General features: G+C 55.1%; 1 protein-coding gene across 5 annotated transcripts in view; it reads left to right on the top strand.

Annotated features, from left to right (window-relative positions):
• EEFSEC (eukaryotic elongation factor, selenocysteine-tRNA specific) overlaps positions 1-22,487 on the top strand; it is a 225,482-nt gene that overhangs the window by 49,136 nt on the left and 153,859 nt on the right. For all 5 annotated transcript variants that reach the window (XR_003005709.1, XM_024763383.1, XM_024763384.1 and 2 more), the window contains exons 3-4: positions 1,057-1,153; positions 3,197-3,361. Coding sequence is in view for 4 of the 5 variants with exons in the window: in XM_024763383.1 (XP_024619151.1) it covers positions 1,057-1,153; positions 3,197-3,361 (262 nt within the window). In the remaining variant the exon portion in view is untranslated. The remainder of the gene's footprint in view (positions 1-1,056; positions 1,154-3,196; positions 3,362-22,487) is intronic.

Genomic DNA, 22,487 nt, shown 5'->3' with positions numbered 1-22,487 from the left:
CAGTTTGTTGAGTCTTTGACCTGTACCTCATGAATTGATCCCACATCAAGGCCAAGAAAAGAAAAAAAAAAAGAAAAAGTCATATCCACCAACATATTTATCACAACAGTGAAAAATTGGGATGTTCTAAATGAGTCACACTGGGGGGAACGCTTGTGAATTCTGGGCTGCACTGTTACGCAGCTGTTACAAATGAAAGAGGAGGTGGCCAGGGGGGGGGAGGCAGGAGCGCGACGTGGGGGTTGTGAGCCCCGGTTCTGGAGTCGGATGGGGTGGACGTTGGCTCACCTCTCTAAGCCTCACTTTCTCATCTGTAAAATGGCGCCAGTTCCATGGTGGTTTTGTGGGGCTTCAGAGGAAGCGTCCAGGTCGTACTCTTGGCTTAGTCAAGTGAGTCTTCTTCTTATCACTGCTGTTGTTATTTTTCAATAGAAAATTCTTTCCGCTATAATGGTAAATAAACTAGAAGGATATGAAATTGTATGGATATCGTAACCAAAATATGAAAAAAATAACTCCTTGGCAGTGCACGGAGGAACCGAGGTTGGAAGAAAGCACGCGACAGTGATGGGATTACGGGCTGTATATTTTCTCTTTTCTGTTTTTTGTTTTTTTGTTCTCCAGTGGAAGAGGTAAACCGTATACTCATAGTAAGAGGCTTTTCTTAAAGCGGCAGGCTCTCCAGGAGGCCGGGAGGCTGTGGAGGGGGCCTCCGGGCAGGTCTGGCAGGGACTTCTCAGTACCTGCGCTTCCCGAGTCTCTGCAGGAGGCCGGGCTGTGCCCCATAGTCCTCCCCAAGGGCGTCTTTGTTCAGGGGCCTGGGGCCTGGGCTTCACCGCTCCTCCTCAGGGAGGGTTTGGAGTAGCGGCTACACCTAGGAGCCCCCTTCTAACTTCTTTTGTTCAACACGAGGCGTTCCCTTCGGGCCTCCACGCCCTGGTCTGCCAGGTGGGAGCACAGCTAGGCCACCCCCCTCGGCGCCTTCGACGGGGTGAGAGCAGAGACCTCCCATCGTGCTCATCGGTGACTGTGGTGGGACTTGTCTTTCTGTTCCAGGTTCCGAGGTGCACCCATCATACCCGTGGCAGCCAGGCCTGGGGGACCGGACGCCCCCGAAACGGAAGCTCCACAGGGCATCCCAGAGCTCATTGAGGTACCGCCAGCTTGATCCGCATCGGGGGCTCCGGCTCACCCCGGGGGGGCCCAGCGAGGGGACTCTCCACACTGACCCCTCGGTGCCACCTCCCTCGCCATCCTCACGGAGTTCAATCAGAGCAGAACTGCAGGCGTCCAGTGGGCAGCCCCAGCTCTGCAGAGCTGTCCACGTCCTCGTTGAGCCTCCTCTTTCCTTTCCCCGTCAAACTCGTCCACGAGGCAGCTCCCGCCAGACTGGGGCTCTGGGACTGCGTCACCCATTCCAGCACCTAGGGTTGTGCCAGCCCCTCCAGTGGGCCCCTCCCAGGTGGGTCCAGCGTGGCTTCCATCCTCGTCCCTTCCGCCAGGCTTGGGGATCACGGACAGAGGGGGAGCCCAGCCATTGGGAGGGCCCGGGGCACCCAGCGGGCAGGGTGAGAATGGAGTCCCTCTGCTGAGCCCCCCGGGCAGCTCAGAGGCTGCGGGGGTGAGGTGTTTTGACCCTGGCCCTGGACGGCGCATTAGAGCCCTGGCCTCACCACATCTCTGTGACCCTCCGCGCTAGACCTGCTCTCTCTGGCCTCGGTTCCGTCACTTATAAAGTCAGGGAGATGGTACCACCACTTGGCGTGTGGAGTTCATGTTCACGCGTGTCACGTGCTAGAATGGTGCCGTATCAGAGCTTACTCTGACGGTGAGGTTGGTTATCATGTACCAGGCACCACCCTGAGTTCTTTTCGTATGTGATTATTAACATCCATGATTACATGATTGTTAACAAGACTTGAGAGGTTTAAGGTATTTATCCGCATTTTGCTAAGAAAGAGCCTGAGACTCAGAGATGTTAAGTGACCTGCCCGGTGTCTCACAGTAAGCATGAGGTGCAGCTGGGATTCAGATCCAGGTTGATTGCGTTGGGGTCCGCCTGCCCTGGGTCCGCAGAGCCAGGGTCAGGTGTGACCACGTGCACGGCCGCTGTTTCTGTGATTACACGGTGCTGACCTTGCTAACTTAGCAAAACAAACATTTTCTGGGTGAAGCTTTTGTTACTTTTTCATGAGCTCCAGACAGCACTGGTCTAGGAACCTGGGACAGTTGTTTCTGTTAAAGCAAAATCCACAGAAATGCCGGCTGTTGAAGTCGTTCGTATGTCCCTTTGAGCAGCCTCTGCGCACACCTCAGGCCAGGCCTGCCTTGCGACTCTACCCTTTTTCCACGAGAGGAGTTACCATGAGACTAAGAGTGTGGGACACTCACTACCAAATACTTTTCTAACAGTCTCTTCCCTAACGAAATCAGAAAGAAGCAAGAGGACTGACGTGGTCTTGATTTCCATTTGTTTCTTGGTAATCAGCTCCGACAGCACTGCGGAGCACAAGGGCAGTGGGCTGGCTGAGGCGGAAGCACACGGGAGAGTGTGCAGAACAGGAAAAGCAGACCCACCGCGGAGGGCCAGTCCCTCTGTCCCCGCCGGGGCTTGGGGAAGGGGCCTTCACCGCTGCCCTGCCAGACAGAGGCTGCTGCCCCGGGGATGTCCTTCAGGCACCCCGGTGAGGCTGCTGGAGCTCACGGCCTGGTGGGGGCGTGGACAGACAGACGATCCCAACTGCACGTTACCTGGCGACACGGCCAGTGCAAGAGCCTTTCTAGAGGCAGCATCACCAGGGGCAGGGGGAGGCCACACTGGCTGGCGAGCTGCCGGGGCTGGCCGGTGGCCGATGGCCAGTGTGAGCGGGCACGTGAGGCTGGGGAGCGATGTGCCCACGGGTGCCCTCGGTGGGCTGCCTCCGCGGCTGTGTACGGGCCTGGAGCCCAGCCCGTGGGGACGCCGCTGTGGGAATCCCAGTGGGAGAGGGTAGAGGAGCGTCCTCCACGGGCCCTTCCCTCTGCACTGAGAGAGGGAGCGGGGCCTTGGCAGAGGCTCGGAGCGCAGTCGGAGGTGGTCCGCTCCGAGCTCCTGGGCCAGCTTGCCCGAGCGCTGGTCACGCCCCGCTGCTCTTCTCTGCGCTGCCCCACCCAGCTCCTCTCCCGACAGGGTGTGGCACCAGCATCTCTTTTCTAGCTCCTGACGTCCCAGATTTCCATCCCAAGGAGAGACCCCTCGGGACCGTTCCTCATGTCTGTGGACCACTGCTTCTCCATCAAAGGCCAAGGCACTGTGATGACAGGGACCATCCTCTCAGGCTCCGTCAGCCTCGGTGACAGTGTGGAGATCCCTACCCTCAAGGTCAGTCTTGCCTTGCCCTTAGGCCCCTCCCTCTAGCGGGAAGGGAGGGGGACAGTCCCTGTGCCTCCCCAGCTGCGGGGCCTGCTCCTCCTTCTCTCCTGTCCTGCCCCCGTGCTGGAGCTTCCGCTCGGCCCGATTCTCGGAGCAGCACCGGGGCGTCGGGAGACTCTCAAGCAGGCATTCTTCATGAAGAGATGGAGCCTCCAGAGGGTGTGTGGGCGCCGGAGCATGTGACCCAGGGGGGAGGGCGCTGGGCGGAGCCCCTCCCCCTTTCTGCAAACCCCCCAGGTCAGGGTGGCAAGTACGCGTGGACTCACTTCTGGGTCCCTTTTGCTTAACCACAAGGATTTCAAATTAAACACAATTAGAACCTTGTGTTGCTCAGAGCCGTACAGTCTGGACACCACCCAGATGAGTGTCACATTCCTGGTGACACTGGCAGCTGCCACGTCATCTGTGGAAGACCTGTGAGAAGGGTGGCAGCTGGGGTCTCCCCGTCACCCCCGACTCCTGGTAACTTCTGGCCTGGCTCTGATTTAAAAGGTGTCCAGTGGCCTTGATACTTCCCTTCAGTGGGCTTGGCTTAAGGTTTTTGTTTACTGGAAAAGAAAAACTTACAGCTCCCTAACCGCCCTTCTCCTTCAAGGGGAAGCCAGGGTGGGGAACGAGGGCTGGTTAGAACTCGGAAAGCTCCCAGGAATTCTGGCGTCCGGGGAAGGTCTCTGGTCCTCAGAGGAGGCTACAGTGCAGGGGAGTGGAGGCTTGCTCTCGGCCTGTGTCCGAGGCCAGGGACGGTGCCGGCCACTGGAGGTGCTCACAGCCCAGGTGCGTGGAGTCCGGGCGCCTGTGAGGAGACGGGCTGTGTGGTTGTCTGGCTCACTGGGTGTATTAGTCACCGACCTCCAGAGAAACAGAACTGACAGGGTGTGTGTGTGTGTGCGTGTGTGTGTGTGTACAAAGAGAGCGATTTTAAGGAACTGGCTGGTATGATTGTGAGGCCAGCGGCCTGGAGACCCACGGCAGAGTCGCAATTGAAATCTGAAGGCTGTTGGCTGCAGAATTTCCTCTTCTTCCCGGGAGGACAGTCTTTTCCTGTTCAGGCCTTGTCCACCATCTTTATGGAGTGTCATCTGCTGTACTCCAGGTCCACTCATCTAAATGTTAGTCTCATCCAGAAAACACCTTCACAGAAATCAGAATAATGCTTTCGGCAAATATCTGGGCCGCGTGGCCCAGCCAAGTGGGCACATGAAACTCACCGTCACCCTGGGGGGAGGTCCGTGCCTGCAGGGCCTGCCCTGAGTGAGGGGAAGGCCGGAGCACTGCTGACCCTGTGCCTGGCCCTGGCCGTTCCCGGGCGGGGCAGCCTGAGGCAGGAGAGGGGCATCTCAGGAGTGAGAGGAGTGACCAGTGCCTCCGCAGGTGACGGAAACGTCAGCTTGAGGTCTCTCCCCTCCACCCATTCCTCCTGCAGAGCCGGGGGTCGTAGGGAAGAGTCTCGTGACCAGGGTGGGCCAACCTGAGGGCTGCCTGGGGTGGCAGCAGGAGTTGGAGGGCGAGGGTCCCCTGACACTGTGAGGCGTGATCCCCTCTCCTCCACTGGCTGTCGTGGAGCCTCGCGTGAAGACCGTCAGTCCTGGATAGAAAGACTACCCAGCTCAAATCCATGTTGCACCAAGTACTAAAGGCACAGATCTTAAAAAATAAAGCACAGAATTATGAAAACAAACTCGACTTACATTTAACAAAACTAAGCTTATACTAGTGGCTGTGTTTTAATTCCCAGCTGGGGCAGACCCCTCGGGGCCCCCTGGCCCCGGTCCCCCTCTGCCCGGGGCGAGCAGCTGGGAGGGGGTGAGGAGCAGAAGAGGGCAGACTTGGGTGCTGGAGGCTCTGGAGGGAGGGAGAGGCATCTGATGACCTGGTCGGTCAGTGGCCACGGCGCTGGGGCCCAGGGCCTGGAGGAGGCGGAGGCAGGGCCAGTGGCCACCTTAAGCTCTCAGTGGTGCGCGTGGGGGCTTCTGAGAGCTTTGGCTACTGTTTTCATACTTATAAAGATGAACTTGTCTCTCAGAGTCCCAGGTGCTGACCTGTGGTACTGGGGCACATGGAGGTTGCTTGGCAAATATAAAGTTCATTCTCCTCTTGCTTTTGGGCGCCCGTTTTCCCCCAGCCTACTTTCCAACCCTCTTGGTATCTATTGCTGTGCAAGCCTCTAATTTACTAGTCGGGAGAAGCAGAACTTGTAGCAATGAACTTGGATCTGGCTGAGGGATTCTCTAGGCCAAGTGTGGAAGGTGCAGCCTGGTTTCTCCTTTGCTGCTTATAATAAAATGTGAGAGGAAAGGAGTGGATTGAGGAGGGAGCTGTGATCAGCGAGGGGAACCGGCTCCTGATGGCCTGGGAAATTCTTGCCTTGTGCAGATCCCAAAGGACGCGGAAAGCAGGAGATTCACTTTTGAGAGTGCGTGCCCCAGAGAAAGGCCACGGGTGAGGCTGGACAGGCTTTGCTGAAGAGCTTGGGTGTGTGTCTCACGGGTGCAATCAATTATCTAGCAGAAGCCAGGGAAGAGCTTGGCTTCTCCAGGAAGGATCTGTGGAGAACCCTCTTGCTGAATGTCATAGATCCCCTTCACATACATGAGAGACCCACAGGTTTTTGAGGCTGTTAATATCATCAAAAACACTGCCAACCAGGATGTAAAGGGACAGAGACCCGACAAAATTTAAAAAAAAAAAAAAGCAATTGGACTTCTGGGACTGTACATGCAGGAAGTAACAGGTAGAAGGACTCAACCACAACATGTGTTATCCTTCAAGATAAAGGAGGAATGACTCCAAGAGCAGAGCTCTGGACACAAAGGCAGAGGCTAGAGATGCAAGCCCGGAGGCCAGGGCCAGTGGAGCTTCCATGGGCCCAGAGGGCAAAGGAGCAAGCCACAGAGGGTCGTTCGCAGGCCTGGGCACCCAATGGAATTTGTTTTGCTGGGTTTCAAACTTGCTTGGGACCAGTGACCTCTGAGTTCCTTCCATTTTCTCCCTATCCCTGTATTTTAAAGACAGATGACTTGTTTTCCAGTATTACAGGTCCACAGATAGAGAGGCGTCTTGCCCCAGAATAGATCATTCCAGATCACTCATGCCTAGTTAGGTGACTTAGCTGGTGATACTTTTGAGCTGATGATATTTAGATGAGATTTGGGACCTAATTAGAGTTCATGCTGTAATGGGGTGAGAATCTGGGATATTGGGATGGGGTGAAAGTATTTTGCACGTGAGATGGATGTGACGTTTTGGGGACCAGAGGGTGGACTGTAGTGGGTTGAATTGTGCCCCACAGAAGATGTGTCCACCCAGAACCTCAGAATATGACCTTATTTGGAATGAGAGTCTTTGCAGATGTAATTAAGATAAGGATCTCTAGATGAGACCATCCTGAGCAGGGTGGGCTCTTTATCCAATGACAAGTCCTGTGACACAGAGGCTCTTGGGGAGGAGGGCATATGAAGCTAGAGGCTGGGACTGGGGTTCTGCAGCCTGGAGCTAAGCAATGTCCATGGTTGCCCGCATGGCCTGAAGCTAGGAGAGGGGATGGAAGGGGTTCTTTTAGAGACTCTAGAGGGGGTCAACCCAGCTGACACATCGGCTTTGGACTTGTGGCCTCCAGAACTGCTAGAGGTTCCACTTCTCTTGGTTGAAGCTGTCAGGTTTGTGGTGGCCCCAGGAAGCCAATAGAGATTTTGGAAGAAAGGGCTGAAGTCAGGAAGAACTTCCAGTCCCCTGGAATCTTGGGCAGGTCCCTTAATGCCTCTGAGCTCTGACTTTCTTCTGAGGAATCGCAGCCCCGGCTCACCCTCTGGGGTTGTCGTCCGGGTGACGTTGGCTTTCAGCACTTTGCGGGTGGGTCCGTCGCTTGCTGACGGCCAGCTCTGCTCTTCCTTTCTTCCCCGTGACCCCATCTGACCGGGGAGAAGACCTAGACAGCGGAGCCTGCATTTGAAGCCATTTGGCCAGCACCAGAGACCGGCTCCGGGCATCATGCCCACTGCCCCGGGAGCCCCCACGGAGTCCCCCCGGGCTCTCCACTCACCGTAACGTGCCCGGGGCCTGTCGGGCACTGGGGCACCGCAGGGCAGCTCGCCCCCAAGGCCAGTGACACCCCAGGCAGGTTTCACTAGTCCACTTGGGCGCATCTGACCGCTTGAACTCCCCCAGGGGCACAGTGCGGCCCCTCCAAATAAATAGTTGTGTCCCCTCCCGGCCAGGCTGCCCGCCGGAGCCTGTCAGACCCTGGCCCTGTCTCTGCTGCCACGTCCGTCCAGCTGGGGCCCATTAGCTGAGGGGGGGAATGTTGGGGCCCAGGGAGTGAAGGAGAAAAACCAAAGCCCACTTAGACCCAGACTGCTTTAAACGCAGACATCCTGCGACTCGCCAGCCTTCTCCTCAGGCTCTTTGGCTCCTGCCATCCTCAGCAGGGGGAACCCGTCGGTAAGATCTGATCTGGGGATTCTAGGCTAGTGATGTTTCCGGCAGTGATTGGCCATCAGGGTTGTTATGTCAGGAACTGTTGGAGACGCAGATGGTGCAGAAGGAGAGGCAGGGACCCAGGACCAGCCACAGGCGGGCTCCCCTCTCCTGCGCTTCACTGGCCATCACGGCTCAGACCCCGAGAGCCCCCTCTGTCCCCGCCTCTGGCAGAGGGCGGTGTGGGGCGCTGCCCACTAGGGGTGATGGCCGTAGAGTGCCCAGCACCTGGGAGGACACTTTTGTCGTTCAGTAATACTGTCACATGGAACTCCCATTGTGGGTTCCACAAGTAGTAAATGGTGGGGTCCTTTCCCGGTTGTGAGGAAACAGGTCTTTGCAGGGCTACTAAGTGGGTTACTGAAGTGGAACCCACGTCGGTTCTTGATAGTAAGGGGGCATCCTCAGGGGTGTGTGGATACCTATTTAGTTGATAAGAGTTTTAGAGAAAGTTCAGAATTTGATAGCATGTTCCTCCAAATCGAGGCCATATTCAGGTTTACTTACCTCATTACTAAAAACCCCCGGAAAGGAGAAAGAAAATGCAAAACAGTATTTGGCGTTGTTCCTCTTCCCTTTGCCTCCGCTCTTGGAAGCTGTTTTACAGGGGTGAGGTGAGACTGGGACTCGGCAAGGAGTCTGCTTTCCTGCCGCAACAAGCCCACGGCCCAGCCCCTCCTGCCCCACCTCCAGCGACCTCTGCCTCTTGCCCTGGTTCCTCACCTGCGGCCTTCGTGGGCCGGCTCCCCGCCCAGAGGGGGTCTCTCCTTGCAGCTCCCACGGCCCCGCCCTGAGTGGCTGGCCGCTCGCCCCCATGTGTGTCTCTGCCATGCGACCCACTGCAGAATCTCCTTGAGGACAGAGGCTGCCCCCGTCCGGCTCCGTGCCCTCAGCACCCGACCCGGAGCTTGGCCCAGACGAGGCCCCAGAAATTATTTAGTGAACAAGACAGTAGGAAAAAGCCAATAAGCAAATAAGCATTTTGTCTCTGAGTAGGATTTTGATTCAGTGTGCAGCTGTTGACCTTAGAGGGCCGTGTTTGTAGAAGCTGCTCCCTGTGGGCCCAGAAGCAGGAGTGGAGCGGGCGGTGGCCACTCCTCTTCAAGGCTTGTGTCTCGGTGCCTCACCAGCCAGGAGGCCCAGCGCTGGCTTATTTTTCGGAGGATGACTGTAAGTCAGGCGCCCAGGGCCGCAGAGCTGGCTTCTCGGGCCACCTTTCTCTCAAGACTGAGCCCCTCTGCTTCAGTGCTTTGTGTCTAGAAGTGTAGTTGGCCCATCTTCATCCTTAGCCGTTTCCTGTTACAGAAGATTCATCAGGAAGGAAGCAGCGCCAGGCTGGCCAGGCCACCTCTCCCAGCCCCGCCAGCCCCTCTGACTGGCACCGCGGGGAGAGGAGGGACACCTGCGGCCTGTGGTGAGCGGCTGTGGTCCCTACTGCCCTGGCCGTCTTTGCGGGCGCTGCTGTGACCTTCTTGGTTTTATTTTTCTCGTTAAAGGAAAGTTGAGTGTTTCCTGAGTACACAGAGAGCAAGTGTACCACTTAAACTGAATATTTATCATTCTTTCTTTTAAGAATAAAACAGTAATAAAAATACCATAAACATTGCTTTAATTATTCACAGGCTTCAACTTGTAATAATCATGGAGAAAGGGCAAGTGAGACGTCTTTTTAAAGTAAAGGCACTTGCCTGCTTTCGTTTGAAGTTTTGTTAAAATGCTTTATTATAACATGTTCTTGTTTAAAAATAAATGCCGGCCACTAGAAGTTCTTTTTTTTTTCGGTCTTTTCAAAAGTATTTAAATGAGATGACTCTGGGCAAGGGAAGTCCAGAGTCTGAGCCAGCCTTATGGGACTGAGCTGGCTTCCGTCCGACCGCCAGCCGCGTCCTTGGCTTGCTGTTGGTGACCAGTGTTTGTGAGGACACACACAGGGGTGTGTGGATTAGGACATGTCCCGCCGGATAATTGCACCTGCCTGCCCGCAGGCACCTTTCCTCGCCCTGCACGCGTGCTCGGGTGGAATTGCAGCCCGAGGCAGGGCCTCTTCGCGACAGGGCAGCGTCCTCTGAGAGCAGGTGGCAGGTCCCTGGTGTGAAGGAGAGGAGTGGGGCTGGGCGTGGAGGGGGTGCTCTGGCAGCGGGAACCGTGCAGCGGCCTGGCGGGGAGGCAGCCTAGTGACCTGACGGCCTGAGAGAAGGTCGCTGTGGCTGGTGCTCAGAGAACAGGCACCGAGGAAGAGGGGCTGTGGGGCTAGAGGCGGGAGCGGAGCACTAGGGTCCAGAGGTCTCCGTCCAGCAGCTCCTGAGACACGCAGGTGGTTTTGAAGGGTGGAGAAGGGAGCGTGGCTGTGTGTGTGCGTATGCGCTTCCTGGTGTGCTAGAGAGGCCGACAGTACGGAGAATGGATGCAAGGGAGCCAGAGTGCCTTTCTGGGGACCATTAGGAGGCCGTTGTGTAGTCCAGGCAGGTGGAGGGGACGTGGATCAAGCTGGCGGCAGTGCAGTGGGGCTTACGGCTGTTTAGGAGGTGGCATGAGCAAGGCTGGTGAGGCAGTGGGTTTGGGCCAGGTGCAGGGGGGAGCCACGTCCGAGACAGCCCCCAGGTCTCTGGCTTGAGTAGCAGGTGGGCTGGTGGAGCCGCTGCTGCGGGGGAGCCGGGAGAGGTCTGGGGCTGGCTGAGGGCGGAGGCAGAGGGGAGCGTGGGTTGGGTTTTAGCAAGATGGAGGTATTTGGGGGCATCCAGTTGCAGGGGAGGTGTATGGGGCTGAAGCTCAGACGCCAGGGAAGACGTGAATTTGTGCGCTGTTGGCGAATCCAGCTGCTGCCTCGGGGCCTCTGGCGGGGAAAGATGAGAAAAGTTAAAAAGCGAGCTTCAGCTGTTTCTCCTAAGGCTTTATTTCTGGTGCTTAAAGGCTGCCAACCCTCCTCCTGTTCTTGACTTGGGAGCCTTCCCAGTTGTGCACGGTGAGGGTCTGAGTGGCCCTGGTGTTGGCATCTCAGGATACGGGGGAGGGTCTTTCTGGGGGTGTTTGCGCTCTTTCGGATGACAGACGCCCCGGGCCAGCCTTGGGAGGAGCTGCCCCGGCCTGCCGGAGCCCGTGCCCAACTGCGCAGCGGGCGTCCGCGGGGAGGGCAGCCGTGCCCCGGGCTCCACGACGCTGCCGCGCCAGAAACGAACGGGGCGACTGGGCGGAAGGTCAGGAGTTTAAGAGCTTGTTCCATTCAAGACGGGGGTAAGAGACAGGAGGGGAGTGCGCGGGGTTATATGTGGATCCTGGTATTTTCTTTGAGCTGTGGGGAGAGTGGTCGGGGCAGGAGGGGAGGCAACCCGCCAGAGGGAACGCTGCCAACAGAGCTCCTAATGCGATCCAGACGCAGCCCATCTCCCGCCCCTAATGCAGTCCTGGCGGCAGGAAGGCCCGGCAGCAGGCCGTTAACCCTTTGGGTGCCGGCCGCCCGCAGGCCTCGGCCCTCAGCGCGCTGATGTCGGCCCCTGACTCGGTCCCAGGCGCGTCCTGAGATGGTCAGCAGCTGCAGGTGACAGGAGCTCGCCCTCCGCAGCCGTGGGGACCAGGGTCTCCGGTCCCTCGGCTGCCGACCCGCACCCTTCGGGGGGCCTTCCCCGGACACTGACCGGGGCCGAGTGCGTGGGCGACATTTTCTCAGGAAAGAGGTGGCTGCAGGGTCCGAGGGGAGGGGTGGCTTGCCCGGGGTTACGTGGCTGGTGGGAGGTGAGCTGGGGTGGGACCCCGGGACCCTCGGCCTGATCAGTGTCTCTGGTTGCCTTGGGGGCTGTGGAGCCTGTGCCTTCCTAGCTTCCTGGGGGGACCGGCCCCGTGTCTGTTTGCCTTGCCCTCTCCGAGCCCAGCAGCCAAGGAGTGCGCGGGTTTTCCGTGCTGTGAGTGGACTGACAGGCTCATTGTGGCCCCGACAGGGTGACGTAAATGTGGGTGGAGAGAGCACGCTGTGGAACCGCCAGGCCCGCGAGCCTGCTCTGGGCCCTCAGTGAGTGTCTGTGGATAAAGGGGACGCACAAGCCTGTCTCCTCACGGGTACAGCTTGGTCCCACCCGTTCAGGAAAGCCGTGCATATGTGCATATGTTTGTGTATAAATGCGTCAAAAGAGATCTGAAAGGAGACACAGCAAACTGTGAATAGTGGTTCCATCTTGGGGGAGGGAGGGAAGGCGGAATTCAGGGCTGAGAGAGAGCTTTCATGTTTTAGTCCATGTAATTGGTGTTCAGATCTTTTACAACGAGCTTGGATTCATCTGTTTCTTGTGTGGCTTTTAGGGAAGAAAACACAGAAAGAATTAGAGAAAGAGCAGCTTCTGTTCTGCCCTTCCCTCTCCTCTCTCACCTCCCTGTGGCCTCACCTGCCTCGCCCTGGACAGCCACTCTCCGCTGGGGAGGCCGGCGTGCTGTGTTGGGGGCCACCTCCTCTCGGGAAGCCTGAGGGGCCTCCGTTCCCGGCCCTGCAGTGTGGCCTGCAGTCACTTGGCCCCCTGCGTGGATTCCCAGCCTGCCCTCTGGCTGCGGTGTCCGGGTCACTGCCAGCTCGCGCTCCCAAGCTGTTCTCCCTCACCCCTCCCAGGCTCCCAGCCTTTCCTCTCCTGTCTGCCTCGTGTCTCTCCCCCCAGAGCTTCACAAAAGCCCTTGTTTGCTAGCCATTGCCTCCTGCCCTGTGGGGTGGCCCCGTGATACTCTTGTCCCTTCAGCAGTAGCGGCCGTCTTTCCCCTTTTATCCCTGGGAAGGCCGGGCGCCGCTCTCCTTGCCCTCGCCCTCGTGCCGTGCTGAGCGTGTGCCTCTGCTTATTGAGAGCCTGCCCCCACCTCAGAGCCACCGTGGTTCTCGCCCCCCCTTCTCCACGACCCCCCAGGGACACGAGGAGAAACCAGGGCCCAGAGGAGCTGAGTTGTCCCCCAGGCTCCCGTGTTTCGGGTGTAGGCCTGCGTGCCTCTCCCGTGGCCTGTCCCGGGTCCACCGTCCCTTATTTGAGCCTCCGCGTTATGTACCCACTTTTCTAGGCTGCTGTGGGGTGCTCGGGAGTGACCCTGCCTCTGCCAGTGTGCTGGCCTCAGGCTCTGCAGACCTCCGGTGTCCTCCTCAGTTTTAGCTTACCCTGGGCCTTGAGAGAGGAGGGTTTTGGGTGATGCGGCCTGGGCCCCAGGGTGACTACAGCCCAGCTCTGGTGAGAGCCATGTCCCCGGAAAGGCGCCTGGCAGACAGACGTGAGCTGTGATGCGGGGGAGACCATGCCAGCCTGGCCCCTTTGGAGGTTTAGAACCTTGCGAACTTGACCACCTCCCTGAGGGGGGACCCTGAGGCTCGCCCACAGCTCCCCACGCTGCCCGCTGCCCCTCACTGCCCCCTGCCCGGCAGGGCCCGCTGGGAGGCACTGTGCGGAGACGAGCAAGGAGCTCTGCCCTCTCCTGCTGGCCTCCCGCTCCCCACTCGGCCTCTGCTCCTGTGACCTGGGTGCGACGTAGCGACCAGCGGCCTGTCCGCTTCAGGCCAGGGGAGCCTCAGCTCCAGCCCCCTTCCTGGCTGCGGCCTCAGGTCACGGGGAGCCTGCGAGGGGCTTTTTGATGTGCACCGTGGACGCTTGGCTTGGCCGAGTTTGCCTGCTTCAGCGTCGCTCTTGCCAGATCCTTCGGACCTTCTCTTTCTTGTAAAAACGTGCTGCTTGCCAAAGGTTATTTTGGATCTGTTTTTGTTTATCAGGTAGAGTTGTCCCAGCGCGATCGAAAGCAGACCCACATGCTGACGCGCGCCTGAGCTGCTCTCGGCCCGCGTACTTGCACACACTCGCACATGCGCGCGCAGGCTCTGTGCACGGCCGTCCAGGGCCCTAGAACGTACACGGCTTACGAGTGGGGTCTGGGGGCGGCAGCTTGAAGGTTTTCATCGTCCAGGGGATAGCAATGGCAGGATTTCAGGTGGGGAGAAGCTAGGGGCTGTGGCCTCTTGGGAGTCTCAACCAGGCGGGTGTGATGGAGCTTCGGGATCGGCGGGCCTGAGTGACCTGCCTGCTCCGGTCCAAGGCTTGCCCCACCCAAAGGCCTGCGGGGAGCATCGCGCGGGCTGTGGCTGTATCCTTGGGGAGCATCGCGCGGGCTCTGGCTGTATCCTTGGGGAGCACACAGGGCAGCCTGCAGTCAACAGGGGTGAGGGAACGGGTGTGGGGCTCCAGTTTAGGTGACTGGCTTTCTCCTGCGGGCACCTTTGGGTGCTCCCTGCCAGAGGGCCTGTGATTAATTTCTTCTGAAGGTGCACCTCACTCTCCGTCGGGACCTGTTGTGTGTACGCGGGGCTGCTCAGAGAGGCCTTTCTGGAGCTCCCTCTCAAGCCTTGCCGCCCGGTCCCATCGTACGCAGAGGGACATGGTTAGGGCTACCGTCTTTCCTGCTCCAGGCCGGCAGCTGGACCAGTACTGAGAGGGTGCACTGTGCCCAGAGCGGGTGGGTGTGTTAGCTCGCTGGTGTTTGATGACCTGTGACAGGGACCCGCACAGGTGAGCACACCTGACAAGGGACTGCGTCTCCTTCATGACAGTCAGCCTGCTTCTGCTCTGAGCATGGCTGAGTCAGGACCTGCAGGCTGTCAGGACCATGTCACTCGACTTCACTCTGCTCCGTGTGGCTTGGCCTCAGGCAGACTCTGTCCTCCTGGGAGCCTCCTTCCCGGCCGCGCTGCACAAGGTCCCCAGACCCAGGGGCTGCCGTCAGTGGCTGGGCCAGCGGGGCAGGCCGGGCCCGGGGCACAGGTGTGGTCTCCCTTTAGCTGAGCTGGGGATCCCAGGCGCGACATCTGTGCGACGCTGCCACCACCCCTGGCCTGCAGGGACCGCGCTTCCATTTCCAGCCTTAAACCGACGAAGGTCCACGTTGAGGGTTTGGAGAAAGCTTCGTTCCTCCCGAAATGGGAGCGGGGAGACTCATTTTATTATAATAACATTTTCTTCAGATTAAAAAAATAATAAGTGCTTGTCATTAAAAATGCGACACTACTGAAAAGGATGCAAAAACGACTTCCAGTCCCACCCATTGGAGAGAAGCCCTGTGACCCTTTGTCAGCCCCCCAGAGAGCTTGCGTGAGCACAGACACTCGGGGGCAGCGCAACGCGGTGAGGCTGTGTGTCACGTGCAGCCGGGTACCCTCCATCCCCACCACCCCCCAAGCTGGACGTCGTTCCTTTTCAGTAAAGGGAGATCGTATAGTCACGAAGCTGACTGCCAAGCTCAAAAGTAATCATGCCTGAGTTTGGGAATCTTTCTAACATGTATTTTACACTCCCCTCTTTTGTCAAACTGCACGGTTCTTCCTAGAATACTGCTTATAATTTCATCTTTTCGTGATGACTCAACTCATTTTGATGAACCAGTGGACGTTATAGGGTTGGCTCTGTTGAAGTGTGTGGTCTTTTTGCTCCTCTGAAAGGCTCCCTGCACACAGCCCTGGGGGGCGCTGGTAGCCTGTCGGGGGAGCAGGGGGAACTGTGCGGTGTGCAGGCCACGGGCTCCTTCCTTAGTTATGGGGCCTTGCAGAGGCCAGGTGTGAGCAGAGGGTTCAAGTGGGCTTCTGGGCACTCCTAGGGTTGCCTGATGAGGGCAGAACCCTCCCACCATTTGCCTTTACCCCGAGAGCAAGGGGAGCACTGAGGGGTGTAAACAGGGGAGGAAGGAGGGGGAGGGCGGGAGTAGGCACCCCGGCTGGGTAGACGGGTAGACGTCTGACCGAGGGGTCCAGAGTGGGTATGGGGAGCTGGCTGGGTCTCGGCAAGGGATTGCGGTGGTTCGGTCCAGGGTGGCGCTGGCGGAGAGGACAGGCCGTGCCCAGCAAGTGATGCAGCGGGTGCAGGGGTGGGGGGGCAGGGCCAGGGGCTCTGGGATTTCCGGCCTGTGTGACAAGATGGGTGGTCGCGCCAAGGGTGCAGGGAGACCGGGTGTGGCGCACGCGGTGCGGGGGCCATTGGAGGTGACACAGGGCTCCAACGTCCAGGGCAGGACTCGCGAGTCATCCTGTCCTCGATGCCTGGTCCCCGGACTTGTGGGTGGTGTGACACCAGCTGGGGAACTTAAAGACGACGCTTCGCTTTTTGAAGACCTGGGGCATGTGGGGAGGGTGCCTCCTCGCTGTGGACACCACCCGGCTCCTCTGGCCCTGCCCATTCTCCTGCCCCTTTCACGGCTGTCCCCAAGTCTCCATCCTGCTTCAGAGCATTACCTGTGCCTCCAAGTACTTCCTGGTAGCTTAGCCAGCACACCTTTAAAATAGGAACTCGATAATACCTGTGAACTCATGAGTTTGCTCTGCCAGTTACCTTTTTTTCTCTCTGGAATGTGATATAAATGCCTCTCCCACATAGGTGTGTATTCACGAATAATATGTAACATTGTTTTATTTAAAGCTACGTGTAAGTGATAACATCCTGTGTATTCCTACTCCGGGCTTGCTCTTCTCATGTTCATTCAGCGTTTTGTGTTGAGGTTTATCTTTGCTGGTAGGTACGGTTTTAGCTCCAGGTTTTAACTGCCGTGTGCTGTTCTCTTGGGACTCGGCACAGTTCATTCATCTGTGCTTTTCTTCTTGGCATTCCCGTAGCGTGTTTGCACCGTTCCCTGCAGCTCTTGCACACACAGTGGTGTCTGTCTGGGGTCTGCTCCCGCCTCCACCTCCCCACTGGAAGCCACTTGGTCAAGGTGGGGGTGGGAGAGGGAGTGAGGCTGCACCTCCTGGGGGAGGACTGTCTGTGTAAATTACTTGGAATTCTTATTTATGGGAGTGTTGTCTCTCCTTGCTGTTTATTTGATCAGGATACATTTTACATGCTGGGTTATAACCTGCCACCTCGTCATCCTGCTTCTCCGCTCGTCCCTGCCGTGGCCCTGGGAGCCCTTTCAGGCTCTCCTGTGTCCCCTGGACGTGCCCCGCTCCTTTCGCCTTCTGAGCACTTGCTTCACTTCTGGGGCCCCGTGCTGCTCCAGGCCCATCTGGTGTCATCCCTGCCCCAGCCCCGGAATCAGCCATTTCTCCAGGGAGCCCTGTCCCTTCCTTGGAGAGTGAATGGTGCCGAAGCCAGGGTCTGGAGCTGGGGTGTCCCTGCTTCTGGGCCTCTCAGCAGACAGAGCTGGGAGGTACGAGTGAGCGCACCTATCTGTAATCACAGACACACACGTATCCATCCGTCTGTGTCTCCGCCGGGCCTCGCGTGCATCCAGACTGATGTGTGAGTTCAGTGGAGCCTCCCGCCGGGCTTGTCTGCAGCTCCACTCCCACAGTGACCAGCCCGGCCCCTGCCATCCACCGTCCTCCCTCCGTCCACCTCCTTATTTGTCCAGCTACTTGTACTGGATTGTGAACTCACGCCCCGGGAGCTGTTTTTGACCGTGGGTGCCCACGGTTCCTGAGCCCTGATCTGTGGCAGCAGGAAGGTTGCTGTCCATGCAGACATTTGGCGTGAACTCTGAGAGCTAACTGGGCAGGTAAGATGGTGACGTGCCCCCTCAAGCCTGTAGTTAACTTTAGTTTTTAATAGTTAAAAAAATAGGTGATTACATTTTCATGATGGGGAAAATCCAAACTACACAAAGATGTAGAGTGTTTCCCACCCTTGTACCATTTCCAGTTTCTTTCCAGGAGTCTGTGTGCTTTCAAGCATATCCATGTACACGCCCTCCGCCTGATTTTTTCTTTATATTAATGATACCTTAGTATACACATTGTTTTGTACCTTGTTTTTTTTCCCCGCACAAAAAGTCTGTCTTGGAAGACAGACGGTGAGAACAGACAGCTCTGCCTTTTCTTCTCTGACTGCCTGGTAGTGCTGGTATGGAGCCGCCTGGACCCTGCCTTTGGGCCTGTGCTCGCCCTCCCCCCGGGCTTCCTGCCACGTGGCTCTGGGGCCATGCGATGGGGTAACGGGACGCTCCCCTCTTCACGCACTTGTTGGCCAATCAATAATGGTCTTCCGAAATGACTGCTCAGTCCTTGGACACATTTCCACGTCCGGTTATTTATCTCATTGTGGATTTGTAGTTCTTATATATTTGGACACACGTCCTTTGTCAGATAGCAGATGTTGAGTTGATTTCTCCCAGGCTGTAGTTCGCCTTTTCATCTTCTTGATCTTTTGAAGGTTTTTAATTTCGAGAACTTCAGTTCATCAGTTATTAAGTGTATGGCTTGTCCTTTCTTTGTCTCTGAGAAATCTCTGCCTACGCCCACCCCATGGTTAGGAAGATAGTCTATGTTTTTCTTCTGGAAGCTTTATACTCTTAGCTTTATGTTTAGGTCTGTGTTCCATCCCAGATTAATTTCTTTGTATGGTGTGAAGAAGGGATTGAAATTTATTATTTTTTTCATACGTGTCTTTCAGTACTATTTATTGAAAAGATTTGCCTTTCCCGTTGAACTGCCTTGGCATCTTTGTAGGAAAAAGAAATCAAGTGATGAATATGTGTGGGTCTGTGTCTGGACTCTGTTCTGTACTATTGGTTGGTCTACTTTTATTCTAATCTTACTCTGTCGTGATTACTGTAGCTTTACAGGGAATTTGGAAATCAGGTAGTGTGAGTCTTTCTTTTTGTTCTTTTTAGATACTGTTTTGACCTTTCTAGGTTCTTTGCATCCGTGTAAATTTTCAAATCAACTTAATTTCTTTTTTAAAAAATGTGCATTGGAATTTTGATTGTCCTTTCTATGGAATCTATCGAACGCTTTGGGGACAATTGACATTTTATAAATATTGAATATTGCAATCCATGAACATGGTATATCTTTCCATTGATTTAGGTGCTTATTTTCTCTCAGCAGTGTTTTGTAATGTTAAGGGAAAAGTTATGCATGTATTTTATTAAATCTTTCACCAAGTATTTTATTTGATGCTATTAAAATGATGTTTTTAAATTTCCTAATTGTTTGCTGCTAATATATAGAAACAAAATTGGTTTATGTGTGTTAATAATGTATCCTGCAACCTTGCTAAAGTCAGTCACTAGATCTAGTACCTGTTTTGTGGAATCCTTAGGACTTTCTTTGTAAACAGTCATGACATCTGGGAATGCAGATGACCCTTTTCTACCCTTTCTGCCTTATTTTTTTCTTGGCTTAATTCCCTCACTTGGAACTCCAGTGCAGGGTTCGCCAGAGGGGAGGAGAGTGGATGGCTTTGTCTTGTCCCTGCCGTCAGGACAAAGTGTGTGCTGCTCTACCAGTAAATACTGTGTTAGCCATGGGCTTTTCCCTGTGAATTGAGTGAGGAGGTGCCTTTCTATTCCTAGTTTTGCTGAAAGGTTTTTTTTTTTTTATCATAAATGAGTGTTGAATTTTGTAAAATGCTTTTTCTGCTTCTGTTGAAATGATCATATGGTTTTCCTCCTTTATTCTGTTAATGTGATGAGTTATATTTACTGATTTTTGAATGTTAGGCCCACCTTCCTTGCTAGATTTAATCCTGTTTGGTCCCGAATATTACGTTTATACATTGCTGGATTTGATTTGCTAACATTTTGTTTAACATTTTTATGTCTACGTTCATGAGATACTGCTCCACAATTGTCCTTTCTTATAATGTCTGTGTCGTATTTTAGTATCAGCATTATTCTGGCCTCATAAAGAGAGGTGAGAAGTTCCTACTCATTTTATCCTCTGGAAGATCTTGTGTAAAGTTGCCATTATTTCTTCCTTTAAAAGTTTGGACTAATTCACCAGTGAAGCTATGAGGGCTTATAGTTTTCTTTCTGAGAAGGCTTCTAGTTAGGAATTTAACTACCTCAGTATACATATGACTATTTAGAGTTTTATTTCTTCCTACACCAATTTTGTTATGTTTTTATAAGGAATTAGCCTATCTTTGTCTGTTGACATAAAATTAATCATAATTAGCTTTTTGTTTTTTTGGAATCTGTAGTGATGTCTCTGTTTTATATCTGATATTGGTAATTTGTGGGGTTTTTTTCTTTCTCTTGATCAGTTTTGCTAGGTGTTTATCATTTGTATTATAAAATAACTAACTTTTGGCTTTGTTGATTTTCCCTCTTGTTCATTTGCTTCTGTTGCATTGGTTTCTCCTCTTAATTATTTCCTTTTTTCTACTTTCTTTGGGTTTACTATGCTGTTCTCCATCTAGCTTCTTGAGATGAAGGCTTAGACCCTTAATTATCAATTTATTTCTTTTTCTAATATGTAATTTAGAACTATAAATTTTCCTATAAGTACTATTTTAGTTTCATCCCAATGATATGTCGTTTTTTTTTATCATTTGGCTAAAATTATTTAAAACTTCTTATGGTAGTTCCTTAGTTGGTCCACAAGTTATCTATAAACGCGTTGCTTAATTTCCAAACATTTGGGGATTTTCTAGTTAATTTTTGTTGTTGATTTATACTTTCATCCCACTGTGGTCAGAGAGCAAAATTTTTATGGTTTCAGTCCTCTGAAGTTTGTTGATAATTCCTTTATGGCCTATCCGAGGACTCTGGGAATGTGGCCAGGCAGGTGCCGGCAGTTCTGGTGGCCTCAGAGAGGGTCGCTGTCGGTGCACGGGGCCCAGCTCACAGTGGAGGGGGTTCCTGGGAAGCATCCCCTCCTTCTTTCCCCAGCTCAGTGTCTGTCTGCTCCTCGCAGACGTCCACGTTCGCTGCTTCCGTTTTCATTTCCCTTATAGGATCGCGGGGCCTCAGAGTCAGGAAGTGCTGCCTTGGGATGCCACCCCTGTCGCCTTCTGGCTTGCTGACCCTGGGCAAGCGGCTTTGCCTTTCTGAGCCTCAGTTCACTTTTCTAAAACGGTGATGGGAATGCCCTGTGGGGCTGTCGGGAGGATTAAATGACAAACCTATCTGATGCCCTTCATAGTCCTAGGCTTTGTAAATGGCAGTAGCGATTGTCAGAGAATTTAGGAAGGCTTCCATACACAGGTAGGCGCTTCTCCCACCGGGTCTGTTGTCAGAAGCACTTGTTCTAATGCTGGTGAGAAGGCTGCTCCGTGCCCATGGCTGTGCCCTCGGCCCAGGGATGCAGAGGACATGGCCGAGCAGAACCAGGCCCCTCTGGGCGGGCCGTGCCAGTGCTCGTGGGGGTGCACGGGCGGAGGGCCTTCCGCAGCCGGGCTGGGGGCCTCGGCCAGGTGCCCGCTGAGCAGTCCTCCTTGCCGTGGAGCCCCTGCTCTCCTGCCGCCCCCGCAGCTTGCCCGGGAGAGAGGTTGCTGACCCACCAGGACCTGGCATTTGAAGGGCAGGCAGGAAGACCCGTGTCTTCCTGAAAGTTTGTTCTCAGCAGGGGAGCTTAGAGGGGAAAAGTGAATCAGCTCAGTCACGTCTGAGCAGTAAAAACAAGTCCAGTGTTGGCCCTCGAAATGGCAGGTCCGTCCTCTTCTACGCACAGAGGGTGAGTGAGGCGTTAGCGGCTGCGGTAAGTGGCAGAACGCGGACCTGAGTCTGATGCCAGCTCTGCTGTGGAGCTCAGGTCTGTCGGGGGGAGCGTGCTCTGGTGGAGAGGGACCCCGAGGACAGACTGGGTGGCCCCCTGGAAGGCATGGTGGGCTCTGCGAGGAGGGGGACGTGATGACTGTTCCTAAGACACAAGCAGACAAGCAGGCGTTACTAAGCGGAGAGGTGAGGGAAGGGCGTTCCCATCAGAGGGAACAGCATCTGCGAAGACTGGGAAGAATGGAAAAGCAATTTCTGTTCTCGGACACTTGACCTTTCTGTTTGCATCATAATCGTTACAGAATAAAAACAGAAACAGCCAGTCCCTCCGTTGCATGTTGCTGCCGTTTTGACCGAGAATCAGCCTCCTGCGTGTACCTCCAGGCCTGCGCTGTGCCAGCAGGAGGGCTGTACCCGTGCACCTGGGAGGACAGCTGTGGCTGCCTCAGCCACGGGCCGGCCCGGGGCATTTTGCAGCTACAGTGTGTGCACTGTGGGCCCAGCGCTGGAACATGCCCTGTCATGGGGCGTTTCATCTGGGCATCCAGATGGGAGTGAAGCAAAAGGGGGCCGATTCCAGACGCCCCAGGATGCCTTCTGCCCAGCCCTGGCCGCAGTGGGGCAGCCCCTTGGTGCGGCCTGACACAGGGCGCTGTCCACTCCGGGGGCCGCGCTGGCAGCAGAGGAAGCAAGTGCAAGTCTGTCACCTGTTTGTAGTTTTCATAATTTTTGATTTGGCATTTTGATCAGTCTGGTTTTGGTCAAGGAAATGCATCCGTATCTCATAACAGGAAACCCCTTTTGTGATCTTTACTTCAAGGCATTTTTCTCTCTCTCTACTTCCCCCATCTTTTTTTTCCTTTTTGGCAAAAATACAGACCTAATATGATGTGCATCTTATTAAAAGTTCAGCATAATTTATTGCCATTGGTTTGTTTACAAAGTAAACAATCCCAAACTGCATAACGTGGCCTTCCTACAGTCACTGCTCTTTTGTAATTTTTTTGACTCTTCCTCGGGGCTGGCGTTGGGGTGGGAGATGGAGAAGGACCCACACTTGGGGGAAGTCACGTGGCTCCAGGCTGCTTCCCATCAGGGTCACAGCGTTAACTAGCGGGGTCCCGGGCAGCCGCACCATGTGGCAGAGCCACCTGGGGTGCACCCTGCCCTCCTCACC

The sequence above is a fragment of the Neophocaena asiaeorientalis genome, unplaced genomic scaffold, assembly GCF_003031525.2.
Source record: "Neophocaena asiaeorientalis asiaeorientalis breed wild unplaced genomic scaffold, Neophocaena_asiaeorientalis_V1.1 scaffold433, whole genome shotgun sequence".
Taxonomy (NCBI): Eukaryota; Metazoa; Chordata; class Mammalia; order Artiodactyla; family Phocoenidae; genus Neophocaena; species Neophocaena asiaeorientalis.
The sequence above is the reverse complement of the archived record's forward strand: the minus strand, read 5'-3'. Positions and strand labels throughout refer to the sequence as shown.